This window comes from Cryptomeria japonica, chromosome 5 (genome assembly GCF_030272615.1).
Source record: "Cryptomeria japonica chromosome 5, Sugi_1.0, whole genome shotgun sequence".
Lineage (NCBI taxonomy): Eukaryota > Viridiplantae > Streptophyta > Pinopsida > Cupressales > Cupressaceae > Cryptomeria > Cryptomeria japonica.
In genome coordinates, this window is record NC_081409.1 from 128,069,648 (window position 1) to 128,096,824 (window position 27,177).

Consider the following 27,177-nt stretch of genomic DNA (forward strand, 5'->3'; position numbering starts at 1 on the left):
CAACTGCAAACTCAATCATGTTGCAAGAATCATTGTCCAAAAAAATTAGACCATGACACGACAGCATTGCAACAGGGGAAGGCTATAATTGACATTGAGTAACACGCAAAGAATGATCGATTGACAACAAAATGGACAAGAAGCAGTAAGAAAATTGAGATTCATATGGGTGATAACAAAACGGATAAGATCACTCTATACCTCCTATTTTCTGGTAGATTACATTCAAAACTAAAGAAGACTAAGAAACAAAAAGCACTAGAGAGCTCACTGCTCAACAAAATGTACTGAAGGTTACAGAGCCTAAAACTGCAGGGTACCGAATCCATGGTAACAGACCAAAACAAGGCTACGGTTAACCAAGAAAGCAGACGAAACCTAACAGAAAATACCTAAAAGCAAAATTATTGACACTACTCCATAAAGTCTATATCACAAAAATGAATAGCAAGGCAAAGCATTGAATCTTTCTTTCAACAACTTGAATGCTTCATTATATAAACATGAGTTTATCTTATTTTATGCATCTTTTACATAGTCCGTCTGCTCCATACAACCACAGATTAGGGACCTTACATTACCAATCCCCAAACAAAAGTCGTACCAAATATGGTGGAATACAGCCCTTGTTTCTATAACACCGAATAAAATATTTTTCTAATATAAAGATGAAGCCTGATGATTTACTTTTCTGAATCACACAGCCAGGGTCGACATCTCAATCAGTGCAGTGAATGGCTCCTCCGACGTGTTCTCCACTGTAGATGGAAAAGTGTAACTCCTGAATTCTTTTGAAGTTTGTGATGCTTCTCTGGAAATGCTTCTCTGCTCAAATATTGTATCCTCACAATTCACACTGTCATGGAATTTTGTCTTTCTTGTGCCATCTCTTACACAAATAAGTTCCTCCACCACCTCTTTCATTGACGGTCTCTTCCTCCTTTCTAAATGAAGGCATTCTCTTGCTATCTTTGCCACGTCTTCCATATGTTGCAGATTTTCCTCCTCTAATACTTTGCTATCTAAGATTTTTGTGAGGTGATTGTGGCTGAGTCTCGACAGAAAAAGACTAGATAAACTCCACTCGTGGCTGGCCCTTTCTACACAGATGGGTTTCAGAGCTGTTAAAAGCTCAGCCAGGACTACACCAAAGCTGTATACATCGCTTTTTTCGGTGAGTTGATACGTTTGGAAGTACTCAGGATCTAAGTAACCTCTTGTTCCCACTATATTATTAGTGGTGACATGTGTGTTATTGGAAGTGGAGATGAGACGAGAAATCCCAAAGTCTGCAACTCTGGGAGAGAATTTTTCATTCAACAGAATATTAGACGATTTTACATCTCGGTGGAAAATGGGTTGAGCTGCTCCAGAATGTAGATATGCCAAAGCCTCCCCCGTCTCAATTGCAATCTGCAGACGTGAAGCCCAAGACAAAAATCCCTCCTTGCAGTGTAAATGTTCAAACAGTGTTCCATTAGGAACGAATTCAGATACCAGCAATGGGAATTTAGCTTGGATGCAGCATCCTAACAATTTCACTATGTTTCTGTGATTTATTTGGGAAAGAATTGTAACTTCATTGAGAAACTCATGGTCATCCTCTACATTGATAGCTTGATTGGACTTTTTAATGGCCACAAGAGTACCATCTAATAGAATTCCTTTGAACACAGTTCCAAATCCACCACTTCCCAACACCATGTCATTTGAATAATTATTAGAACCTCTTGCCAATTCTTTGGCAGAGAAAATTCTCAGGGTCTCTCTCCCTACTGTAGAATGTATGTGTTGCTGCAACAGCTGATAATACTTGGCTTCCACAAGTTTCAAATGGCGTTTCTTTAGTCGCCAAACCAGAAGAGAGGCTGCTAAGGAGACGAGGACAAAAGAAGAGACGGATCCTGTGAATTTTACCAGATCAAATGTTAAAAAAAAATATGCCATTTTTTTCAGTATGTTCAAGACAAACAATTATAACAACACAAACACAAGCAGTATATTTGATATTTCGATACCTATGATTGCGGCAAAGGCAAGGCGATTTGAACTTGTGGACATGCATCTTGTGCCATTTATAAAGCCATCCCCCACAAATCCTTTTGCACATGAACAGTTGTAGGAACCTGCCAGATTAGAGCATATTCCCCCTTGCTCTGCTGCAACGCACATACTCCGGCTTCTATAATTACATTCGTTTATATCTAGAGATTGATCATCATTGTCGTTAGTATTTTTTGAGATTTAAAAGGGAAATTATTATAAAAGAGAGCACATGATACTAACAATGGATCTAATTAACAAAAGTGCGGAGATAATACCCGTGCATCCTTTCCCATTTGTAAAGCCATCTCCCACATATCCTTTTGCACATGAACAGTTGTAGGAACCTGCCAAATTATGACATATTCCTCCTCTCTCCTCTCCAACGCACATATTCAACGATTTATGACGGCATTCATCTATATCTGCGCATTCATCATCCTTGGCGTTAGGATGTTTGAGATTTTGGAGAGCAATGATTATAAAACAGAAAACATAGTTAATATAATTAAGAGAACTAGTGAGTTCTTACCCGTGCAATCAGTGCCATTGGTGTAACCATTTCCTTTATAGCCGGGCAGACATTTGCATACGTGCCCTTTTCCTGAAGGCGAGTCGTTGCATTCTGCATGCATGGAACAAGAATAATTGGGCGTTGCTTTAGCCGTGGAACAATTTTGAAGGCCAATACCCCAGTTAAGGTTGAGGCCATAAGAAGCCTTGATGCCATCTCCCCAAAAGAGGTTTGTTCCATTGTCGACGATGGTGAAGGTCGACGGGTCCATTATGGTGGAGAAGCCACACTCGGAAACACTTTCATTGCGCAATTCAAACGTGGTTTCATTGGGCAAGTGAAACAGACCTCCGCCCGTGAAATTTATGGAGGGCAAATTATCTGGAATGTTAATTTCACAACAGCCATAGCGGCAGTACGGTCGATAACTTTTAATGTTAATTGATACACATCTCGACTCTCCTAAATCCCCGAAACTGTAACTACCGAATGTTTTGTTGCCGATAACCACCAACCTATTGGAGTTGGAAAGAGTGAAAGGCCCATCTGAAGGTAGCTCAAAGTAGTTTCTCGCACCACTGGTCCCTAGATCACACGAATAGGATTTAATAAAAGAAGAATTTAAGATGAGATGACCCTTATAATCGATCTCCATAATCTTGAAGGAGTTTACGTCAAGAAACTTATATGGATCAGCAGTTACAAAACCAGTAAGATTACCACGAAAGGCAGTAAAGTATGGAGACAGCATGCCAGTAGAATTTTCCTTCATGCATGTGATCTGAAAACCACGGTATCCACAATCATGATTGTCAATCCAGAAAGGGTAACTCACATTCATCGATCCACATTTTTCAGGAACACATTTGGCAGTAGTAAAGCCGACCAAACAGACCCAAATAACAAAGCGAACTACGACTCCGTAATGCATTTCTGTTTGCAACAATATTTTCTGTTTGAGCAAAACAGGCTACTCTCTGATCATAATAATAACAACAAACAAATGTTTAGTAATGAAAAGCCGCGTGGAAGTAAATATAAGATTGCGTGGTTTACTGGGCAACAATAGAAGAATTTGGGAAATACAATGTAAAATTTCCAAGTAATTTCTTGTGTAGACCGAAGAAATTAGTTCAGAAATACAAACTTTATGGTATTAAAGTAATTTCGTATATTAAAGTCAGCTTTTGCAAAGATAGTATTCGACAGAGAATTGCAATGATCGGAGTTGAGATATCTGATCCTGACTTTAAACTATGTAAAACACGTATTACAAGAATTAATTTTTTTATTAAGCTTAATTAAATAAATTATTTTTATTTTTGTGAAAGGCTTGTAGCTTTATGGTTGGGGAATTTTTTTTTCACCTGAAAGGGTTGTAAATTTTAATTTAATTTATATAAAATACGTGCATAGATAAATTTTTCGAGAGGTTTATTTTAAATCAATTTTATATCTTAAAGTCAAATAGATTAAATTAAAATTTATGATATATGTACTAGTATTATTACAAATATATATAACATTATTAAGAATTTATTTTCAGTTTCTAATTTGTCTCTTTTTGATGGACTGTATTTCTAATACTGCGGTCCTAAAATGTCTATCTTAAAATGTTAAAACACAAAATGAAATTGAAAAATGCATAGGTATACTGCTTTCACCATTGCAAATACTAAAATTTTATCCTTCAAATTCATTGTTAATAAATTAAAAATCTAATAAATTTTTAAGTTCTAAAATTGTTTCATTTTATTTTCTTTCTTTGAGTTTCAAATTTTTTATTTTTATTTTTTGTTTTCCAAAATGACTATGTCAATGGACCCTTGGTCTATTGGTGAAGTTGAATAGCTAGAGATCAATAAATTAATCTTTTTAATAAGTATAATTATTCTTCAAAATATATATTGAAATTTTTAATAATAATAAAATTAATTTTAAAATTCTATATTTAAATTATTTAACAAATAGATTATTTGTTTATTTTTTTTAAATTTCTATTTTAAGTTATTAACTATTATATTATATCATATAAATATAATATATAAGTAAGTGGTTCTAAGATATATATTATATAAGAATATCGATAACATTATTTCCATATCTATTTTTAAAAGTTAAATAATCACATTACTCAAAATTTCATATATGTTACAATATAATAATTATTATTATAAATTAAAAATAAGAATTATAGAACTTAAATTTATGGTTTATTATTTAAAAATTTAAATATATAATTTAAAAAATACTTATATTTATTAAAAACTTATTACTATTTTTCTATATATGTATTTTTAAAAGTTAAACAAAAAATTAAAAAATATATATTTAATAATATTATAATAATTAAAATAAATATGAATAAAAATTTAAATATATAAATTTAAAATTAAGTATATTTATTAAAGGATCCTATTATTTATATATATATATATATATATATATATATATATATATATATATATATATATATATATATATATATATATATATATATATATATATATATATATATATATATATATATATATAAAGTTAAATGTGAGTGTGTTAATGTTAAATTTTATCTTTAAACTTAAATTTGACAACCAGTCACATGTTAAAATATATATATTAAATATGAACTTAATATTTTTAAAATAAATATCATATAAAACAAAATATACTCTTATAAAATTAAACATTTTAGATATATATACAAATATAAAATAAATACAAAAATATTTTAAAAAATTTACCATTTCATAATTACAATATTCTTTTTAATAAATATGTTTTATAATTTTTTTTTCATGCTTTTTTTAACAATGATAAGGAAGAGATTGAAGGGAGAGATAGAAGACATATTGGATAGTAGTTTCTTTCCTTTCCACTTGACCAATTACAACCTGGAAGGATGGCAGAGGAGAAGAATTTGAATTTGCAGCATGCAGGAAAAAGAAGAAATGGTAGAGGAAGCATGGATGGTGTCTTGGGAGAGGAGGATGCAGATGGGAAAGATGATGGAGGTGGAAATGATGTCTGGGATGGTGGGACTCTGTGAGTTGCAATGTGTTGTGATGACTCTTCGTTTGACCATCCTAAAGTCTCGCGTGTTTTTGAGGGACCCAAGGAATTTGCCGGCCGGTTAGATTCTTCTTCAATATCTGACTGCAACAAGAAATGGTCAACCCTTTTTGGTATGCGCCCTAAAGGTAAGTCGATATCTCCAATATCTCACTTTACATATCCTATATATGTGATTTGTTCTATTTCGATCTTGGATTGTCTTGTGGAGAAGACAATGGCAAGCATGGCTTCTATTCTAGTTGGCAAATTTGTGGGTCTCTGGCCCAATATTGAAGTTGTTCATGCCTAGGTAGCCAGAAAATGGAAAGGAAAAGGCTAGATTGAAGTGGTTGCAATGGCTAATGGATTTTTCTCTTTTTCTTTTAATTGTGATGAAGATTTAAAATCTGTGTTACATGGTGGCCCTTGGATGCTGGGTAAGTCCTCCCTGGCATTGAAAAAAGGGGAACTTGGCTTTAACCCCAAGGACTGGGAATATAACGAGGCCCCCATTTAGGTTTGTCTTCTTGGCCTCCTAGTGGAATATTGGGATGAGGAAATATTCAGTGGGTTAGCTGCTTATTGTGGAGAGATGTTGTCTCTAGATCCTGTGATGACTGCTAAACAAAGACTAGTTTATGTGAAGCAGTCACTGGTGAGGAGGGACCTCAAATAGATCTATTCAGACTGGTCAGCAAGAGTAAAGACAACAAAAGCACACAGATATGATGGGGGCAATACAGAACAAGTAGTTTTATTGCATATCGACACACAGTCCTGGTAGAATAGGTCACAATTGGGACCTTGAATAAATTATAATCTTAAAAGGATGTCTCATCCTTGTCCAGAGTCACCCATACCCTACCTTTATCTCTCATCTAATGCTAACCCTTGGGAAGCACATAAGATAGAAAATTTAATGAAAGGAAGATACATAACGGTGGAAGTGTGAGAGAAACTTGAGTACATAGAAGGTACATTTAGTTGTTTCCAAAGAAGCCTTATGTTATTGTTTTAACATTTAGCATTGGTTGAAATGGTTACTTGCCACATTTTACTACTGCTTGTAGTTTTACAAATGCATTATGTTATTATTTAGAAAAACAATTATTGCAAAATTCATAAGTTTGGAGTGGGGTGAATAGGTTGTGTAATGCCTATTAAGCTTGAAAATTTTGGGCATTACAAATAATTTAATGATTAAATTTAATATAAATTTATAAAATAATGTTTGGTAACACCTATTCAAAAACACTTGGAAAAGACGATTTTGATAAACCAGAAAAGCCCTCTTGGGTGTAAAATAAGTCATTGCAAGTGAGAAGTTTTATCACAAGCACAACAAAATCAGAAGCACTGTGAAAAGTAAGTTAGTTGGTATGCTCATTCAAATCAATCATTTTTCCACCATTAAATAAGAACTACTCTTAAATTGAAACCATTCACTTAATACAAATTGTTGAAAATTTATAATAATTAATAAATGATCTCCCTTTATAACAAATTACTTATTTTCACTCTCTATAAACATAATTTTGTAGAAGCTTCTCAGTTTGTTCCTACATTTCTTTAGGGAAGTTAATTGAACTTATTCTCTATGATTCCTCTATTAACATGACAAAAGTAGTAGATTTTTAAGACTCAAATAGTAGACTTTAGGGTATTATTATATTGCATCTCTTTGCAATTTATTAACCCTACACATGATAAATATCAACTATATTCTAAACAATAGATTTAGAATAATGTATACAGTAGAGGGAATTATATATGAGTGCTTTATATGATCTACAAAATATTACAATTTTTTAAATGATCATGAAGTGTAGAGTTGATTAAAAATTACATGAATTGAGAATCACTCCAAAGTGTGTACACTCTCGTGGGTGAAAGATGTAGAAGTGGTTGAAATTCAACCCATTTTGTTTTAGTTCACATTCCATCCATATTCAATATAAGCTCAATAATAATTTAGATGTTTAACAACTTATTGATAGAATTTATCATTTTTTGCGTCCATAATAATTGAACTCATTCCTCCAATTGATGACACTATCATGAGCATAACTTCTACCATTGCATGTGAGTAAAAAAAATAAAAAAAATTTCAAAATGTTACAATTATTAGGCAATAGTCTTGGTGATCTCCTTTTTCTCTTGCAAGATATTTGACAAGTGGGAGAATGTTGAGAAAAGTTATCTAAACCTTATATTCTGAATATTCATAATTAGTTGTTCGGCATTTATTTTTACTTATTTATGATTTCATCATCACATATAGTCTTGGACATAGATGCCAATATTTGTATATTAGTTTGAGGAGATCATGAGATCCTTTTGAATTTCGCACCTTGAAGTCCTTTACCAATGGTTGAATTCTAATACATATGATATGGGTATACGATCAGTTGAAGTCCATTGTGTAGTGTAACAATTTAAAATTATAGATTTGTGAATTTCCCTACTATGACACACACAATAGAAGTTTGTTCGATTTAAATAATAGATATAATTTTATGGAGAATTTTAAAGATGATACATGTGAGATTCCACTCAAATTATTCTAGAGCTAAGGGATGTCATGTTGATTGCACAAAGAATTCGTAAATGTAAAATATATGTTGTTATGGAGCATCATAAAATATGTCTATCATAAAATTGTTACATGTCCCATAAGTCATTGGATGAACTTGTGTTGGCAAATCAAATTATAGTTGTAGATTGGTGAATTGCCCTACTATGACACAAACGATAGAAGTTGGTTCATTTTTAATAATGGGTCCATTTCTATGGGGAATTGTAAATATGAGACATACGAGATCCCACTCAAATTATTCTAGAGCTAACGGGTGACATGTTAATTACACAAAGAAGATGTAAATGTAAAAAAATGTTGTTGTGGAGCATCATAAAATATATCTATCATAAAATGGTTACATGTCCCATATATAATTAGATGACCTTGTGGTAGCAAAACAAATTACATGCCTTGTTCTAGAATGAGATTGTTATTTTATTTTTCAAAATTCTTAAGAGTGTTCCATGTAGTGTAGGTTATGGAATAACTAATAAGATTAAGATAAATGGGATTGGCCAACATATAATATTAAATTACACTAATATAAAAGAAGCTCAATATCCAACATGGACTAATAGTAAGATATCACATGAATAGTGTTTTAGTTATAACATCAATAGCCAGTATTAATAGCCACTCATTCTTTATTAGACAGTTCCATGACATGCAAGTACATAGCACAACAATATATATCATCCCTAAGAATATACTACCATATGTTATAGAAGGCAATAACTAAAGTTTCTTGGAGTGATTAGTATGGCATAGATAAGACCCTGTTCACTTCAATGCTTTGGTTGCTACCTAGTTTTAATGCGTCACTAATCAATGGAAGACAGAGAAAATATAATGGCTTTATACAATGCATTATGTGTATGTGGGCTTCCACTTATACGAATTGATAGGAAAGAGGGATCAAGACAAAACCCTCATAACATGTAGTAGGTAAGAATCTTCCAAATTGAACAGCTTTGAAAGCAAAGGATCCATCTTTTCTAATCAGATGTAAATGTCGGTGAAGAGACGGACTGCATAGAAAACGTCTCCGACCTACGTGGCCAGCTCCTCATCCTCCACTGCCTTCAGTATTAAGACATTTTGTCCACAATGTTGGAAATTTGTCTCAACTACTATTCTTTCCCATTGCCGTTTGGGACGCGCTAAGAATACAAAAGCCGGTAAACATGAGTTCCACACAATATCTGGTAGACTCGTTGTTGAACAGTCAATTTACATTAATTTATACACGCATTTCATTTATCCGCTGTAGCTTGTTTATCTTGTTTCATTACAAGAATAACGATGGATGTACATTTAATTTCTATTTAGATGCTTGACTGTATGATACTGATAACACTGATTTTCTATTATACAGCTCCCAGTCAATGTGATTTCAGATTATAGAGGAATAAATTATTTTCAATAATTTATTTTTCTGGAGAATGAAGCACCTCTACGGATTTGCCATCTATTCTCTACCTACATCCAAAGACCAATGCCTAAGCACTTTGTTTGTTATCTATTTTTATTGTTTTTTTTTTCTACTTTTGTTTTCTCATCTGTCAAGTTCTCTTGTACTTTTTAGGTTCTCTTCCATTTTTTTTGGTTAAGATATTGGCTTTTACAGTGTTTGTTGTTAAAAATAAATTGTCATCGTCTTTTTTGTTATTATAAATTTTTTATAATAATATCTAATTTATAATTTATTTCATTCAATTCTACTTTTGTCTATTTATTCACATTGATTGCAGATATTTTTATCTTTTTTTTCTGCTTATCTATTTTTGTTACCTATCACTTTTCTCCTTACTTTCTCATTTTTTATGTCTATGTGTAGCTCTTCTTAGTTGATTCTTCAATCTATTTAATTCACTCTCTACCTTTGTCAACAATGTATAACTTATCATTGATCCTTTTTTATGCAATTATTTTTTCTCAACTTTTCATTTCACTAAAATTTAATGAAAGGATGCTTACTTCATGTACTTAATATGATACATATAATCCTCTAGTTTGTTAAATTTTATGACAACATACATGTACTCCATGATATTTGTATCTAAGTCATATATAGGTGATTCCCTAGTTGTTGTCAAGTACAATAGCATCTAGAATTTCCTTTATGCTTCTTTTATATCTATCTAATTTCTTAATAAAGTAATGTTTGTAATCAACTTAAATTTTGAAGGATTGTTTACATTGTTGGGAGTATTCATAAATGCTTAATGGTACAATAATATTTTGTTATCCTAGTCATATTAACAAGAGTAGGGGTGTCTATTAGAAATAATCCCTTTGAGGTGGAGATAGTTGGACTTATGATAATCTTTTGTTTCTTCTCATGGAATTTTTTGTGGAGTTAATCTACACCATCTACTTGCATTGACATCTTAAAATTTTTTTTTGTTACAACAATTGTTGAACACTAGTACTATTTATACCACTAGCATGAGTGCCAATAGATTGTCCACCATTTTGTAATCTTACAAATCTAAGCACCTTTTGTGGAACTAATAAGACAAGGGGTTCCTACTAGAAATAGTACCATTTGAGGTGGAAATATTTAGACTTATGATGTTCTTTTGTTCCTTCTCATGACCTTTTTTGTAGAGATGGTCTACACTATCTACTTTTATTGACGTCTTATAAATACTCCTATGTGCAAGAAACAAGTTCAAGGGCTATAATTATAGATTTAGGTAGACTGGACAAAGATGATTGGATACAACTTTTGTAGGAGAAAAAAGTGGAGGATAGGGTCAATTAGAGTGACATTGTCCTATGTGCCAATGACTCATCTTTTGGCATAGATACTAGAGAATATTTTGATCCTAGAAGTATCTCTTTTGTCTATATCTATCACCCCAAGGATAGGGCCACCTAAACTTACATCTTGAGTGCTAGTGTCTCGACTTCAAACACAGGTCCCTTTCTGCATCCTCTTTATTGATCTATGGCACATGTCTACACATCTAATATGAGATTTCCTAGATTTCTATCAATTTCACATCATTAAGCCTAAGCCTTGCATTCAATTCACATCTTTTCAATTGCATTTTTAGCTTAGTCAAAAGGAATAGAATCCAATTAGTATTCAACCCTCTTCCTAAATAGAATTGTGCTTGAATATATTGAATTCATTCTCCTTTTACTGTGATGTTTGTGAAATAGGTTTAATTCCTTATATGTACATAGCTAAACATGAAAATTTCTATTTTCATTCATTAGACACTATTATTTCATTTATTTCATTGCCTTTCCTTTTCTCTATCTTCTCCAATTAAATCCATCCTCAAAGCTCTTATTGATTAGCCACTCATTCTAATCCTTCTATATTCTCTATGAGATTCACACCTCTCCTCCTCTATACTATTTCCTTAATGATTATAGTAATTAGTGATATCCCTTCATGTTCACCACTACCCATTCCTTCTATTTTTTATCTTTCGTAATAAAGATTTTTTTTAAGCACTTCTTTTATCTTCTCAAGAGAAGTGTAAAGTAGAATTAGTTTCATGGTATTTTTAACTTTTTCATCTAAACAAGACAAAAAATGTAAATCATGAAACTTCTAAAATATATAATATTAATATAGAAAATCAATTAAGTGATTTGTCTTTTAAAGACCCAACATATTATATTACGAAAAAAAAACATATATGTTTTATTTTCAATACACTTTCTATCTCTTCAAAATAAAACGTGATAAGAATTCAATCTAAAAGTTTTTTTTGTACATTTTCTAATACGATTTCTATCATACTTTATCTTACATTAGTAAGATATAATATTTTTGTTGATTGAATTATTAAAATTGATGATATAAAATATGAATGCAACTTCAAATATTTACTTTAGAATCGTACAGAAATTTGTGCATTCCAGAGATTATATTATATTAAAATAGACTAAACAATACAAAAGACTTTTCATAAAAACAAATGAGATTTTCTCCATATTTTATAATGAAATACACATATACTTCTACAACAAATAGATTTCCTCTGACGTACTCTCAACTGCAGATGAAAATGTATACGGCATTTGTGATGCTTCTCTGCTCAAACTTTGCGTCTTCATACATTACACTCTCATGGAATTTTGTCTTTTTTGTGCCGTCTCTTACACAAATAAGTTCCTCGACAACCTCTTTCATTGACGGTCTCTTCCTCCTTTAAAGATGAAGGCATTCTCTTGCTATTCTTGCCATATCTTCCATCTCTTGCAGGTTTTCCTCCTCCAATAATTTGTTATCTAAGATTTCTGTCAGGCGATTGTTGTTGAATCTGGACAGAAAAAGACTTGATAAACTCATCACGCTGCTGTCCCTTTCTACAGAGATGGGTTTCAGAGCTGTTAAAAGCTCCAACAGAACTACACCAAAACTGTAAACATCGCTTTTCTCGGTAAGTTGAAACGTTTCGAAGTACTCGGGATCCAAGTAACCCCATGTGCCCTTTATATTATTAGTGGTGACATGTGTGTTATTGGAAGTAGAGATGAGGTGAGAAATCCCAAAATCTGCAACTTTGGGAGAGAGTCCCTCATTCAGAAGAATATTAGACGATTTTATATCTCGATGGAAGATGGGCTGAAATGCTCCAGAATGCAGATATGCCAAAGCCTCCCCCGTCTCGATTGCAATTTGCAGACGTGACGCCCAAGGCAAATACTTCTCTTCGGAGTGTAAATGGTCAAAGAGTGTTCCATTGGGAACGAATTCAGATACCAACATTGGGAATTCAGTTTGGATGCAGCACCCAAACACTTTCACAATATTTCTGTGATTTATTTGGGAGAGAATTGTGACTTCATTAAGAAACTCATGGTCTTCCTTTACATTTAAAGCTTGCTTTGACTTTTTAATGGCTACAAGAGTACCGTCTAACAAATTGCCTTTGAACACAGTTCCAAAGCCACCACTTCCCAACAACATTTCATTTGAATAATAACTAGAAGCTCTTGCTAATTCTTTGGAAGAGAAAATTCTCAGGCTTTCTCTCCCAAGGGTAGAAGCTATGTACTGCTGCAACAGCTGAGAATACTTGGCCTCCACAAGTTTCAAGTGGCGTTTCTTTAGCCAACAAACCAAAAGGGTTGCTGCTAACGAGACAACCACAAGTGAAGAGACGGATCCTGTATATTTTACCAGATAAGACGTTTAAATAAAAATATACTAGTTATTCTCAAATATGTTTAAGGAGAGCAATTCAAAATAGCACAAACGCTGACAGTATTTTCAATATTTCGTCACCTATGCTTGCATCAAAGATAAGGCGATTTGAACTTGTGGACTTGCATCTTGTCCCATTTGCAAAGCCATCTCCCACATATCCTATTACACATGAACAGTTGTAGGAACCTGCCAAATTATGGCATATTCCTCCTCCCTCCTCTCGAACGCACATATTCCAGTTTGTATGACTACGTTCGTTTAAATCTGAGGATTCACCATAATTGTCCTTAGGATATGTGAGATTTTAAACAGCACTGATTACAGAAGAGAAATCATGGTTATCTAATTAAGAGCTTTTCTGAGGTATTACCTGTGCAACCGGTGCCATTGGAGTAACCATTTCCTTCATACCCAGGGTGACATTTGCATACGTACCCTTTCCCTGAAGGCGAGTCGAGGCATTCTGCATTGGAGGAGCAAGAATAATTAACTGTTGCTTTAGCCGTGGAACAATTCTCAAGGCCGATACCCGAGTTAAGACGGAGACCATAATAAGGCAAGCTGCCGTTGACATCTACCGAAAAGAGGTATGTTTTGTTGTCGACGATGGTGAAGGTGGATGGCTCCATTATGGTGGAGAAGCCACACGCGGAACCACGTCTTTCGTTCTGGTTGGGCAATGGAAAGCTACCTCCGCCAGTGAAATTTACAAAGGGCAAATTATCAGGGAGGTTAATTTCGCAGCAGCCATAGCGGCAGCATGGTTGATCACTTTGAAGATTCATTGTTACACATCTCGCCTCTCCCAAATCCCCAATACTGCAGGTACCGAATGGACTTGGAAAGAGTGAAAGGCCCACCTGATTGTAGGTCAAAGTAGCTTCTCGCACCAATATCTAGATCACAAGAAATTGCAATGATAGAAGCAGAATTTATGATGAGGTGACCCTCATAATCGATATCCATAATCTTCGAAGAGCTAAGATCAAAAGCTATATAACTAACATCAGCGAAACTACCTGTAGAATTAGCTCCAAAGGCAGTAAAGAATGGAGAGAGCATCCCAGTATCTTCATCTTTTGTGCAATTGATCTGAAAACCAGGATGTCCACAATGAGAATTGTGAATCCAGAAAGGGTAACTCACATTCTTCGGACCACACTTTTCAAGAACACATTTCGCAGCTGTAAAGCCCATCAAACAGAGACAAATTAGAAAGCGAACCACAACTTCGCAATGCATTTGCGTTTGCAACAACATTTTCTGTTTCAGCAAATAACAATAGCAGTGGTTAACTGGGCGACAACAGAAGAATTTGCGAAATGCAATGTGAAGTTTCCATGTAGTTTCCGGTTCCCTGTTGATTTTCTGTACAACCTTGATACAGCTGGAAACAGGGCATACAATGGTTTTTGAAAATAAATATATTTATCTGCCATATGCAAAACGAATCATTCCATATGTTGGTATCAGGCCTGGAATTTGACGGTCACCCCTACCCGTCATATGAATTTTTTATGACGGTTTAGTCATTTCAATGCCTTTTATTTGACTTTTGAAGAAAAATATTAACTGTCAAAAAATATATAAAATATATAAATAGAAGATTGAAGCAATGAAAATCAATGCACATCTTTATTTGGAAGAAACGAAAATCATTATCTTAATGAGAAAATAACGATAAATTAGTAATCTATGCAAAAAATTTTAATTTACTAAATAAGTTTCTAAATTAATACACTAATATATATTATATATTAACATTAAATGATAATCAATTAATAATTACTAATTTAGTAATAATAAACATTTAAATTTTAAAATTATATATATTATGACAAGTTTCTATAACAATCTTATTAAATATATTTAAAAAATTAAATTGACTAAGTTTCTAAATTCATATATAAAAAAATAGAATATATTGTAAAAATTCATATTAAAATATTTTATCAAGTATATTCTATCATTTCAATTATGACAAGTTTCTAAATTCATATGAAAAAATAGAACTATTCTAAAAAATAATATTAAAATATTATAAAATTAGAAACAACTACATCCTTCCATATCCTAAAGCCTTCCATTTCAAAATATTCTAAATAAATTTTTGTTTTTATAATAAACATTCTAAACTAATATATATTTTACCTATTATTTTTTTTTACGATTTATTTATAATTTGAAGTGTCATCTATACAGTTTTTAAGAAAAACAACATGTCAAAAAATGACCATTTTGCCTGTCAAATTCCAGGCCTGGTTGGCATAACAACTCTAATTATTTCCATTAAAAGATGTGCTCAGTGGTTTCTTCTTTCCCGAAAACTTTGCTCAGCACATGCCAAATCCAATACGTGGACATTTTAAATATTTTCACGATGATAGAACATGTCCAAATAAACTTGAATAAAATCATTTTATTAAATAAATGTGTGATTCCATCTATATATTTCTCAATGATTAGCCATTATTTGCAATGATGAATGTTATGTATTTATATATGTTTTATTTAGTTCCACCCTCCATTTAGATTCTATGTGCAAATTCTACTATGATAGAGATGACCTATGAATTTGCAACTCTGATCAAATAACACCCTGTTATAATTCAATGCTACTTCTTTCTATCGTAGAAAGTGACTCTACTGACAAAATTATTGACTATTTCATGGAAGATAGCCAAGGATAGCCTAGCTTCACACGAAATTGTTCGGATGATGGAATAATAGCAAATCTCACATCAAGGGATTTGTTATGGACCTCAATAGGTAATGTAATAGAACCAATTGCAGGAGAAGAAAATGCATCAAATAATTTCACAACCACATTTGTTTTGTCATAGATCACTTGATTCAATTGCAAAGTAAAAATAAATTCTTCAGTAATGACATTAACCATACAAGAAGGATCAATAAGCACTCCACGACAAGGTGTATTTTTGACTTTTGCAACTATATATAAAGGACCATCAGGTGCCCTGATAGTTTCATTGGAATCAAATGTGATGGAAGGTTCTTTAGGGATTTTCGGCTGCTCCACAAAGTTAATCACATTCGGAGTCATAGACACAAGACCATCAGGTGAGAAAGAGGAATCGTTAGTCTCAATCACATTAGAGGTATGAGAAGGTAATGGATCAGTAAAAATCTTAAGATTTTGGTTAGGAGGAGCTACAGATGTGTTGCCTTTATCATTCACACCTGAAACAGAGATAGCATTATTATCAATCAAATCTTGAATTTTACCCTTTAAAGAAAAACATTTTTCAGTATCATGCCCAGGTTGACGATGAAATTGACAAAAAGATTTGTTATCAAAATAGGGTGAATTAATATTTGCAGGATCTATTTGCTTTATAGGAGGGAGAATAAGCACATTTTGTTCCAATAACTTATTCATAATACTATGCAATGATTCATTCAAAGGAGTAAACATTCTTTCTTTCTTGAAAAACTTAGAAATAGGAGGCACACCTGATGCTGCATTCACATTGTTGTTGGTGATGTTTTCATTGAACTTAATGAACTCTTTGTTCAGTTTAAACTTCCCAAATGGTTGTTGACTACTATCACCCTTATCACTCAGAGCCATAGGATTTGCTTGTTCCATTTGACTCACAGTCAATTGATAATTGTGAAGAGTTGCGCACAACTGTTGGAAAGAAGTAAACTCAGAAAATAGAAGTTTTTCTCTAATATCTTTTTGTAAATTAGAAATAAAAATTCTTTGAATATCATTGTCAGGTACTGGAAAAGAAATTTGAGCACACAAATGCTTATATCTACCAATGAAATCAGTCACTCTTTCTTTAACACCTTGTTTACAATGCATTAAATCAATCAAAGTAACTTTGGGACTTATATTGTTTTGAAATTGTTGAATAAAAGCATTTGCAAGTTGTTGGAAAGAAGTAATAGAATAGGAAGGCAACGAGCAATACCATTGTAGAGCTTTATCTCTTAATGTTCTAGTAAACAGTTTTGCAAGCAACCTTTGGTCATGAGCAAAATTGGTACATATTGTTTGAAAGGTCTTAACATGTGTTAGAGGATCACCTTTACCATTATAAAGCTCCAACTGCAGGATTTCAACATGCTTAGGGGGGATAGCTCGAACAATGTCAAGAGAAAGTGTGCTCGCAACATCAAATGTGGGCACACTAAACTTAGATTGATTCATGGAGGCAATTTGTTGCTGTAAAGAAGAGACAGTTTGTGCAAGATTGTTAATGGTCGCTTCAGTCGAAGAGTTCATATTAGACATGTTAGATTGTGATGGAGGTATTATGTTATTGAAAGAAGGTATTGATTGAGAGTAAGGTGGCGGGACACTATGATAGTTAGTCATAGGAGATGATTGGAAAGAAGGAACACTACAAGGAGGAATGGAATGGTTAAATGAATTGCCCCCTTGCGTCATGTTCATTTGTGGAGATGTAATAGGGACACTCATTGAAGGAATGAATGAAGAAGTCGGATTGAATGAAGGAAGAGGGTTGATTGAAGAAGAAGGATTGCCCCCATGACTGGTGATCATAGGTGGAATGTTTTGTATTGAAGTAGTCATTATGTTTGATGTAAAAGTAGGTATACTAGCAATAGAAGTTGTCAAAGGGGTAGAATGATTGACTTGAGTAGGAGGTTGTGTATAACCTAAAGTTTTGGCACAACTCTTCATAGGCATCACATTCGAATCCACAATGTGTGCAATACTACGCAAAATATCAATTCCATTCTTATCACTTTGAACCATACGTTTTAGACCCTCAATTAATGAAAGAGCTTGACTATCGGGGTATTCTTGAGACATCCATTGCTGAAAATCATCAAATTAGTTATCCAATTTCGAAAGTTGTTCTACAGAAACCTCATAGAGAGCTTCTTCATCATTAAGAGGATTATAGGAATTACCCATGTCCTCGTTAAAAAGGCCATTCAAATTAGGTTCCATCTCCTCGGTAATTAAACCTTGGAAAGACTTAATTCTAAGGCTTCGTCTAATGGGAATAGTGTAAGTAGGGCTTATTGTTGTAAAACTCATGCACTAGAGAGAGAGAGAGAGAAGATTTTGAATTTTGAAAATAAAGTTGGCGAAATTGAACAATGAGATAATGATTATCCAATTTGAACTTTGTGAAAGAAGAGGGAAACACAACTTCCAAGAAAGGTAGGCACAATTGAAAATTAGGGCCAAGGGGGGTAGCACTTAATTTTAATTGTTATCTTGAAAATTGAAATCTTGAATTTTGAATTTATTTTTGAATTTAGAGGTAGCAAATTTCAATAAAATCAGCCAATCTCCTAGATTTAAGTTGTTAATGCAATCATGACAATCTCCCAAAGTTTCACAAAAAATGTCGGGGACCGTGGCGAATAGAGTGCACACGGTCCTCGCAACTTTTTTCGAATTTTTCAGGGATGAAAGTTATGATGATTTTAAAGCTAATCTGAAAAAATTGAGTGATTTTACGATCTGTAGATAGGCCAAATTAAAGTTGCAATCTCAAAATTGAACCCTACCAAGATTGTTGAAAAATACAAAATTTGAATCTTGAAAAAGAGAGGGAAACTGAAATTTTGAATTTTATGATTTTAGAGGGAATACTAAAAGCAATGCAAGCTTTGAAATTTAAAAGTTGACTCAATTTAATGCAAAATTTAAATTTGAAAGCAGAAATCAAAGTTGTTGCAATTAAACACTTAATTTCAAAAGTCACAAATTGCAAAAAATTTGAATAAAGCACTGAAACTTCGAATGAATGCCAACACACTTTTCAGATTTAGGACAGTAAGAAATACAATTTTAACACAAAATTTCAATTTCAACAATTTTTGAATGATTATAAGCCCTAATCCAAGCAATCACTAGACCAACTTTGACTTTAATTTTGAAAGTGTTAGAATTGATGAAATCAGCCAAGATTCTGGATTCTAGCAGAAAAATATAGTAAGATCTAGCTCCCTAAATTTCAGAAAAAATGTCGAGACGATGGCGCTCGGGGTGCACACGGTTCTCGCAACTTTTTTCAAAATTTTCAGGGATGAGAGATATTGTGATTTTGTTACGGAATCCAAAGTTACAGCCGATTTGGAGGTGTTTTGATCAGTGAAATCATCGGTCAAAGGTTGAATCAAGAGGGTTTTAAAAATTAGGGTTTTGACACTTAACCACTTAGTTTTCAGAATTAAAGCACAAATATGATTTGACAATTTGCAATAGAAGGGTAGATCTGAAACAAGCATTAACAATTAAACATTTCACAAGCTCAATTACTACAAAGAAAATTTAGGGTTTTTTATGCAATTAACCTCTAAAATTTGCAAAAGATCAAACATGGAAATGTAATTGAGGAATTTTTTTTTTTTTTCAGATCTAACCATGAATAATCAGAATTAGGATGTTCACGTCAGGTTCACCAAAATGTAAAGCGGAAAATCGAACCCCAGGTGTTCCCCCACTCCAAGGAGAGAGAAAGGAGGTCACTAGGATTGACAGTTTTCACTTAGGAGAGACTTTACATTCAAAAGAGGGGTTGAAACTCACAAGATCCAATCCCACACAATGCAAGATTGAATTCTAAATGAGTTTCAAGGGTTGAGATAGCAAGGATACCCTCTTTTGTAAAGAATAAAGATAGAAGGATTGAACTAGGAGTGTATGTAAAAGTAAGAAAGATTTGCTTGTAGATGGAGATAGGGACACGGGATGAAGCTACGGACTTGAAATTAGTAGTAAAATGTCGAGACGATGCTGTCCTGCAAGTTTGAGTGAAAGTTGATGAGACGATGGCGCCCGGAGTGCACACAGTCCTCCCAAAAATCCGCGAAACGAAGGGGGATCTGTTCGTCTCTGCACAAGGATTCCAGATCTTCAATTATAGCCGTGTACCTGCAACCTACACACAGAAAAGAGAGGACGATTGGGGGGTTAGGGATTATGGGTTTGTCTTCAGGTCAAACCCTAGTTTTGGAATTAACCAAGAAATGAGAATGCTGTAAATGTAAATGTTTGTAATGTAATCAAGTATTGATACCTTGTTGTAAGAATGTTTGTATTCTTACATGCGAAGGTGTAATGATGTTGTATGTTTTAGGTGATCTCCTCTTCAATGGTTGAATCCTTGTCTTGAATGCAACACCTAGCCTTGAATGGAAACATAGAATGCTCAATTGCTTGAATGTTTGAATGTTTGAATGTTTGAATATCGCTTCCGCCTCTTGCATACATATGTTTTTCTTCTCCTTTTTCTTGCCTCCCCAAATGGGAGGGGAAATGTAGTTTATATACTTGTCAATTAGGGTTAGGAGACTGATTTTTCTGACCTTAGGCCGACCTAGGAGCATTATTTTCCAATTTGCAAACTTGAAGACCCGATGCCCAACAAGAGACTGAGCCCACAATAGGGCCAAGGACCAAGGCGTTGGGCACCATGGTCCTGAGGGACCAGGGCGCTAGGCGCCATGGTCCTGAGGGACTAAGGCACTAGGCGCCATGGTCCCACCTTCCGGGACAGCAGGGTGCAAGGAGGATCAGGCCAAGGTGCAGAAAGATGCAGTTTTTGATGTCGTAAATAGGTTTTAGGGTCTCCATTCAGGTTCAACGTTGCACCGCCATCGTGAAGACCCAAATGCAGTTGAAATTGCAAGTGTCGCAATTTTACGACGCTACAGAATCACTTGTAGGACAAGAGAAACCATCATACACCTTAACCATAACATCAAATTTATCATATGTAACTTGATGCAATTGTTGAGTAAAAATATATTCTTCAGTAATAGCATTCACCATACATACAAGATCAATGAGCACCCCTCTTGAAAGTTTGTATTTAATCTTCACAATAATGTATAATAGTCCATCAAGTGTATCAATAGTCTCACTAGGATAAAAAGTAATGAATAAATCGGGTTTCGGTTTAGGTTTTTCAATGAGATTCACAACATTATTAGACTATACACCAAAATATTTGGGAGAAAATATAAGTGACTTGATAGCATTGAAAATTGATTGTATGAGAATTTCCAATTTTGAGCTTAAATATTGATTTTTCTGGTTTTATTTGCATCCTCTGTCAAGGTTCAATATCTAGGGTTTGGGGTTTATCAAAATTTATTATGTCTTGTGAATAAAACCCTAGCAATGATATATCTCATCGTTACTTTTTCAACCTTAAGGCCAAGGATTGTTTCCCACTGGCGGGGCCATTTTATTTCCTAGGTGTTAAGTGGTGGTTGACCAGTTTTATAAATGATTTTCCTAAAGTCGCGTGCAAAAATTTCCCTATTGTTGATCTCTTTTAATATTTGTGCCTGCGCCCGCATTTTTCCTAAGTCTAAAATCCTAAATGTTTTAGCCGATTGATAAAAGCAGAACAGATCTGACGGTCCACGCTTTCTCATGGTTGAAAGTGTAGTGAAGATAAAGACCATGACATCGTGAGATGATGCCATGTATCTTCAGCAGAAAAGGATAAGCCACTGGTTTAACCTACCGAAGCCTCGTGTCGCCGGTCTTCAAGCGATAAAAATTGGTTTACTAATAGTCCGATCAATTGGCACGTGTTCAAGATGAATGACGATGTTATGTTCTCAGATAAAAGGTGCCCGATTTTTTATTCTGAAAGGGTTAACGGGCATTGTGCAAAGCAATAAAGTGTGAACATATCTGATGGCCCCCGTATTCCCACAATGGAAGTTGCAAGGAAGTTACAGACTGTGGCATCAAGAGATGATGTCACGTGTCCCGGGCTAACTAGGAAGATCTACAGTGGGGCCACTGACAGAGTCTGGTCGAAAGATGATATGGCATTGAATAGTCATGACTTCATGGGTTAGCAAATATAGATGGAAGGTCAAATGCCACATCGACAAATAATTATGGTTTAATTTGAGAGGCTGGGTAAGATCTGCAGCTGAGTTTCAAATATGAAATTAAGAGGGATCATTAAAGACATTGGTCGTAGCCCGCATGAGAAAGATAGGATGAATAGGGTGCAGACTTGTCAACTTAGGAATGACGGCGATGAGTCTGAATTTTTGAATGTCGACTCACCCCTGAGGAAGCTTGTGCAAGGTCCTTATTGGGTAAGGGACCGATTAGATGACTAAGGATGATATCTTAGAGATGTGAAAGGATCAGGATTACTTTCAGCTTTAGATATGATGGATCACGAGTTCTCTGATGAATTCAGAGATTGCTTGTTGACAGGAATCCTGACGCAGAAGACTATACACTCAGTAATTAATAAGATCAGAACAAAATCATTCACGCAAGATGAACATATGTAGGTGGCAATGGAGTGATGGCCTAAAAATGAGGATGACCTGAGTTGTAGGCATGATTGCTAGAATCCATGGCTAGCAAGATGAGCATAAAAGATCAGGATGATGATTCTTCACATGGATTAGCACTGCCACTTTGAATGAAATTTTGATTATAAATTTACTAGGTTGGTGATAGAATGGGTAGAAATGGATACAAAATTCTTCATTTTTCTAAGAATGGTTTTTCATCAGTAAGAAGATGGTGTTTGAACAAAATTATGTATGGAGTCATTGCATGTTTTGTGACACTGGATGGATGTTTTTTCTCTAGTATGAGGTTGCTCATTGTCAGAGGGGTTGTGAAATATCAGGGGATTATTAGAGGGGGCGTGAAATCCCTTTCTTATCAGGAAAACCCACCTAGGACATCTCCTATGTTCTTACTCTGCAATTTGTTGGCAAAGTGTTCCAAGAGGGAGCTCGCATGGAACTGAAAGAAAGATTTGTTCGAGTAAGGATTGGCAGCCAGTCGTCTCTACAATGACATGGAAGATGCAATGCCTTCTCAACAAATTATATTTACCCCCAAGCTCCTCTTTCCATTTCCATTAATCTAGGGCATAAAGGTCAGAGATTTTCCTCTAATTCGTGGGAAATCTTATTTCTTGCCGGGATCTGTTTTCCTTTTCAAGAAGGGAAATATTGTGTAGAGAAGACTGAGCATCTCAAGGTCCATCCAGAAGTGTCTAGGTGATATCGGCACGGCTCAAGTGATTTTGTTTCTATCGATAATTAGTTGAAGATTTTGGCTCCACCTCATCACGGGCACCAACATGTGGATAAGGAATATTTTGTAACAGAATTATGTACAACCTCCCTGGCTTGGTTTTTGGTGACAAGTGTCTTTTGGCCTGAAGCTTGTTGCTCCCTTGTTTTCTATAAAAGGGAAATCAAGGCCAGAAGTTAGGGTTACGAATTTTCTGAGAAGGATCTCCATAAATGTAGGTCTATTTTGCAGGGTTAGGTTCCATATAGTTTTAGAGTCATTAAAAATAGTAGGAACTATAATGTCATTTTGCAGAGCCAAAGTAATGAAGTGGTTACAAGTTTCCTTTTCAAATGGGTTATTCTATAATTAAAATTGTCATCTATTATCTGATAGAAGATAGCTTATGATATTGATGGAAATATATTCTCTAATATTTTCTCTCTTGCGTGCAATTTTATCTTCTTTTGAGCAAATGGGATCAAGGGTTTCATTTGTTTATTGCATTGTTATGATGTATGTAGTTTTTCATTCTATGCTTTAGTCCAAGGGGTTAATTAAAAATCCTTTAATGAAATTATAGAGAAATAAGTCTTGTACCAGGAATTGCTAAGTAGTTTAGGTAAGGGATTCTAGACAGAATGATATTGTAAGGCAGTATTGTTCAAGACTAAATAAGCTATTAGATAAGTTTTTATCAGATTTCAGCAACTTTTCAAAGACTCTCTAGCCCAAATAAACAAGGCACTTGTATTTGCTAGAAAATTTTATTAGGTTTTTGGTTTCTAGTTTTGTTTTTTTGGCGATTCCTCAGAACAAATCTTTAAATATCAGAATAGATCATTGTTAAGTTTTCATGTATTTTCGCTCCCATCTCATGCTCCAGCCTAAGGTTGAGGATCACTGAAGGACTTTCCATCCTTGAGCGTTCTCCCTTTCTGTGGAGCCCTTTTATGAGATAATCTACTTTGTTTTCAGTAGATTCCTATGTATTGTTGTAGAGATCAGGGAGTTCACTAAAGGGATTACCTACCCAAGTTCTGTAGAGCCTGAAGTGTAGAAGGATCTTGTATCCTTGTTGATGTTGGTCCAAGCCTGAATGATATTGATAGTTGGAAGTGGATTTCCATAGATATTTTTGAAGAACATAGCTTGGTCTCTACCCTGTGGTAGTGTAAACCTGTTTATTTTGGGAACCAACATGACTTAGAGTAAACAACATTGTCGGAGTAAGAAGGGAAAGGATTGGTAAATATTTCTAGAGTTTGATTAGGAGGTGCTATAGATTAATTTCCTTTATCATCCACACCATCTAGGGATATAATATTGCTATCAATAAGGTCTTATATCTTATACCTCAACTTAGAACTTTCTTTAGTATCATAGTTGACTTGACAATAGTATTTGCAAAAGACTTTGCGATCAAACGAAGGTGCTAGAGGCTTAGATGTATCTATAGGTTTGATGGGAGGAAGTTGCAACACATTAGCATTAATCAGCCTCAACATTATACTATGTAAAGACTCAAAAAGAGGAGTTAATTATTTTCTAAAGTATTTTGATAAAGGGCCCACACCTAATGTTGTGGCTACCACTTGTGTGTTGATGTTGTTGGAAGAGTTATCATTTATCTTGATGAAACCTTTGTTATGTTTGTTTAAATTGGAAAATGATTTTTGAACAGTCTCATTCTTATCAATTGGATTCATTGAAGAGGATGATTTAAATTGGCTCACTTTAAGTGATAGTTATGAAGCATTAAAAACAATTGCATGAAAGATTTATAATTTTGAAACTAGAAGCTTATCTAAAATATCCTTTTGGAAATTCGTAATGAAAATTCTTCCAATATCATGATGAAGCACAAGTTAAGAATTTTGTGAATGCAAATGTTTATATCTACCAATAAAATTAGTCACTTTTTCTTTAACTTGTTACTTATAATGAATCAAAAGATAAAGTATTTTTAGGATCAATATTATTTTGAAATTGTTGAATGAAAGAATTAGTCAAGTATTGAAAAGAAGGGATGGAATAATGAGGAAAAGAACAATACCATTGCAAACCTTTTACTCTAAAGTTTTAGGTAAATAATTTTTCCATAAGTTTTTTATTAGGAGAGAAATCACTACACAACGTTTGAAATGTCTTCACATGAGTCAAGTGGTCACCTTTTCCATTTTATAACTCTAATTGAGGGGTATACACAATCTTAGGAGAAACAATGCAAACTATCTCATTAGATAGTAGGATTGCCACATCATATGTGGGAACACTAAATTTGGATTCCAGGGTTAACGAAGCCAATCGTTGTTATGAGGATGAAATAATTTAAGCTATATTATTGATAGTGGCTTCAATGGATGGATTGAAATTCAAAACACTGGATTGTGATGGAGGAGTAATGTTATAATAAGTAATTGGAGGTTTAGAATAAGGAGGGGGAACATTTTGGTATGATGGTATAGGAGGAGGTTGGGAAGAAAATGGAAGACTCACAGAAGGAGGTATGTAAGAGTATTGATTAATAGGATTCCCCCAATCAATAAAATGTGTAGGATTAACTTTTGTGTAGAGGGAGTCATGATAGAAGATGTGTTGTAGGGACACTAGGCAAGGAAGTAGGCATAGAAATGGAATGCTCAACTTGACTAGTAGAATGAGAATAACCAAGAACCTCAACACAAATTTGAGTAGGTACATTATTGGTATCAACAATATGAGAAATACCATAAAAAATTTCCACACTTATCTTATCACTTTGAACCATTTGAATCAACTCTATCATGAGAAGTGTGAGGGGAATTGTCCTCCATGATGTTAGGTATGTCATGTGCTGGATTAGAGGAAGTACCAACTCTCACATGGAATAAGTTAGTTGACTCAAGATCCATATCCTTGGTATTTAAACTTTGGCAAACCCCAAGTCTACAACTTCTTCTCATTAGAATATTGGATGTAGGACAAAAGGTAACAAAACTCATGCACAAAGAAGGAAATATTGAATAAAAATATTTCAAATCACAAGTTTCTTGGTAATACAAGCTATATGTATGATTAAACAATGTAATTTATTTATGAAATAATTTATTAGCCAAAGAATTAAGTAATGTGAATTAAAAATTTGAACACAAGATTCTTCTAAATCTGAAAATAACATGCCATAGCAGTAAAAATGGAGCATATAAATCATGAGTTATACAACCCACAAGTCAATTGTATCAAAACAAATTAGGGTTTTATAAATTGAACATCTATGTTTATGTCAATTAAGTGCCTATATGATATATGAGTGGAAAGATGATTGATTAAATGCATACAAATTATATCTAAGAATAAAATATCAATATGAGCTATAATGGGTTCACCAAAATGTTTGGTGATGAAATAGGGTTACACAAGATTACCTACATAAATTAGGAAAACACCTATTTCACACGTACAACATTAAAAAAAAAATGGACCCAATAGATCCAACCTTAATTATTTTGAATGAAAATTGGATCTAATTCCCTTTTGCTTGAGTTGAAATTGAATTGGAATTAGGTTTGAATTGCAATGCTAGACCTAGGATAAACAATAAGAATATGACATAAAATAATAGTAATAGTATGTTCCAAATATCATGCAAAGTTGTAAACTTGGATGTAAGAATGAGAAGTAGATCAAAACCTATGATAGAAATTTTAGGTAGAATTTTTGGGACCAAGAGGTGCAAACAAACCTAGTCTTGCAAATGTCAGCTACAAACAATCTGAATATTATTTGGATCATGATGACACATA

At 33.8% G+C, this 27,177-nt stretch overlaps 2 protein-coding genes across 2 annotated transcripts; both read right to left on the reverse strand.

The window, feature by feature from the left end:
* Positions 1-528: 528 nt before the first annotated feature.
* LOC131076657 (wall-associated receptor kinase 17-like) lies at positions 529-3,504 on the reverse strand. Its single transcript, XM_058013957.2, has 4 exons — positions 2,576-3,504; positions 2,322-2,468; positions 2,019-2,204; positions 529-1,904 (listed from the first exon to the last, which is right to left on the reverse strand). The coding sequence occupies exons 1-4, from the start codon at positions 3,486-3,488 to the stop codon at positions 697-699; spliced, it is 2,454 nt and encodes an 817-aa protein (XP_057869940.2). The 5' UTR covers positions 3,489-3,504; the 3' UTR covers positions 529-696.
* An 8,856-nt stretch (positions 3,505-12,360) lies between these two features.
* Positions 12,361-14,559, reverse strand: LOC131076656 (wall-associated receptor kinase 3-like). The gene is made up of 4 exons (XM_059220395.1): positions 14,368-14,559; positions 13,733-14,258; positions 13,441-13,521; positions 12,361-13,322 (listed from the first exon to the last, which is right to left on the reverse strand). Exons 1-4 carry the CDS (start codon positions 14,557-14,559, stop codon positions 12,361-12,363), a joined length of 1,761 nt encoding a protein of 586 aa, XP_059076378.1.
* Between the last annotated feature and the right edge of the window lie 12,618 nt (positions 14,560-27,177).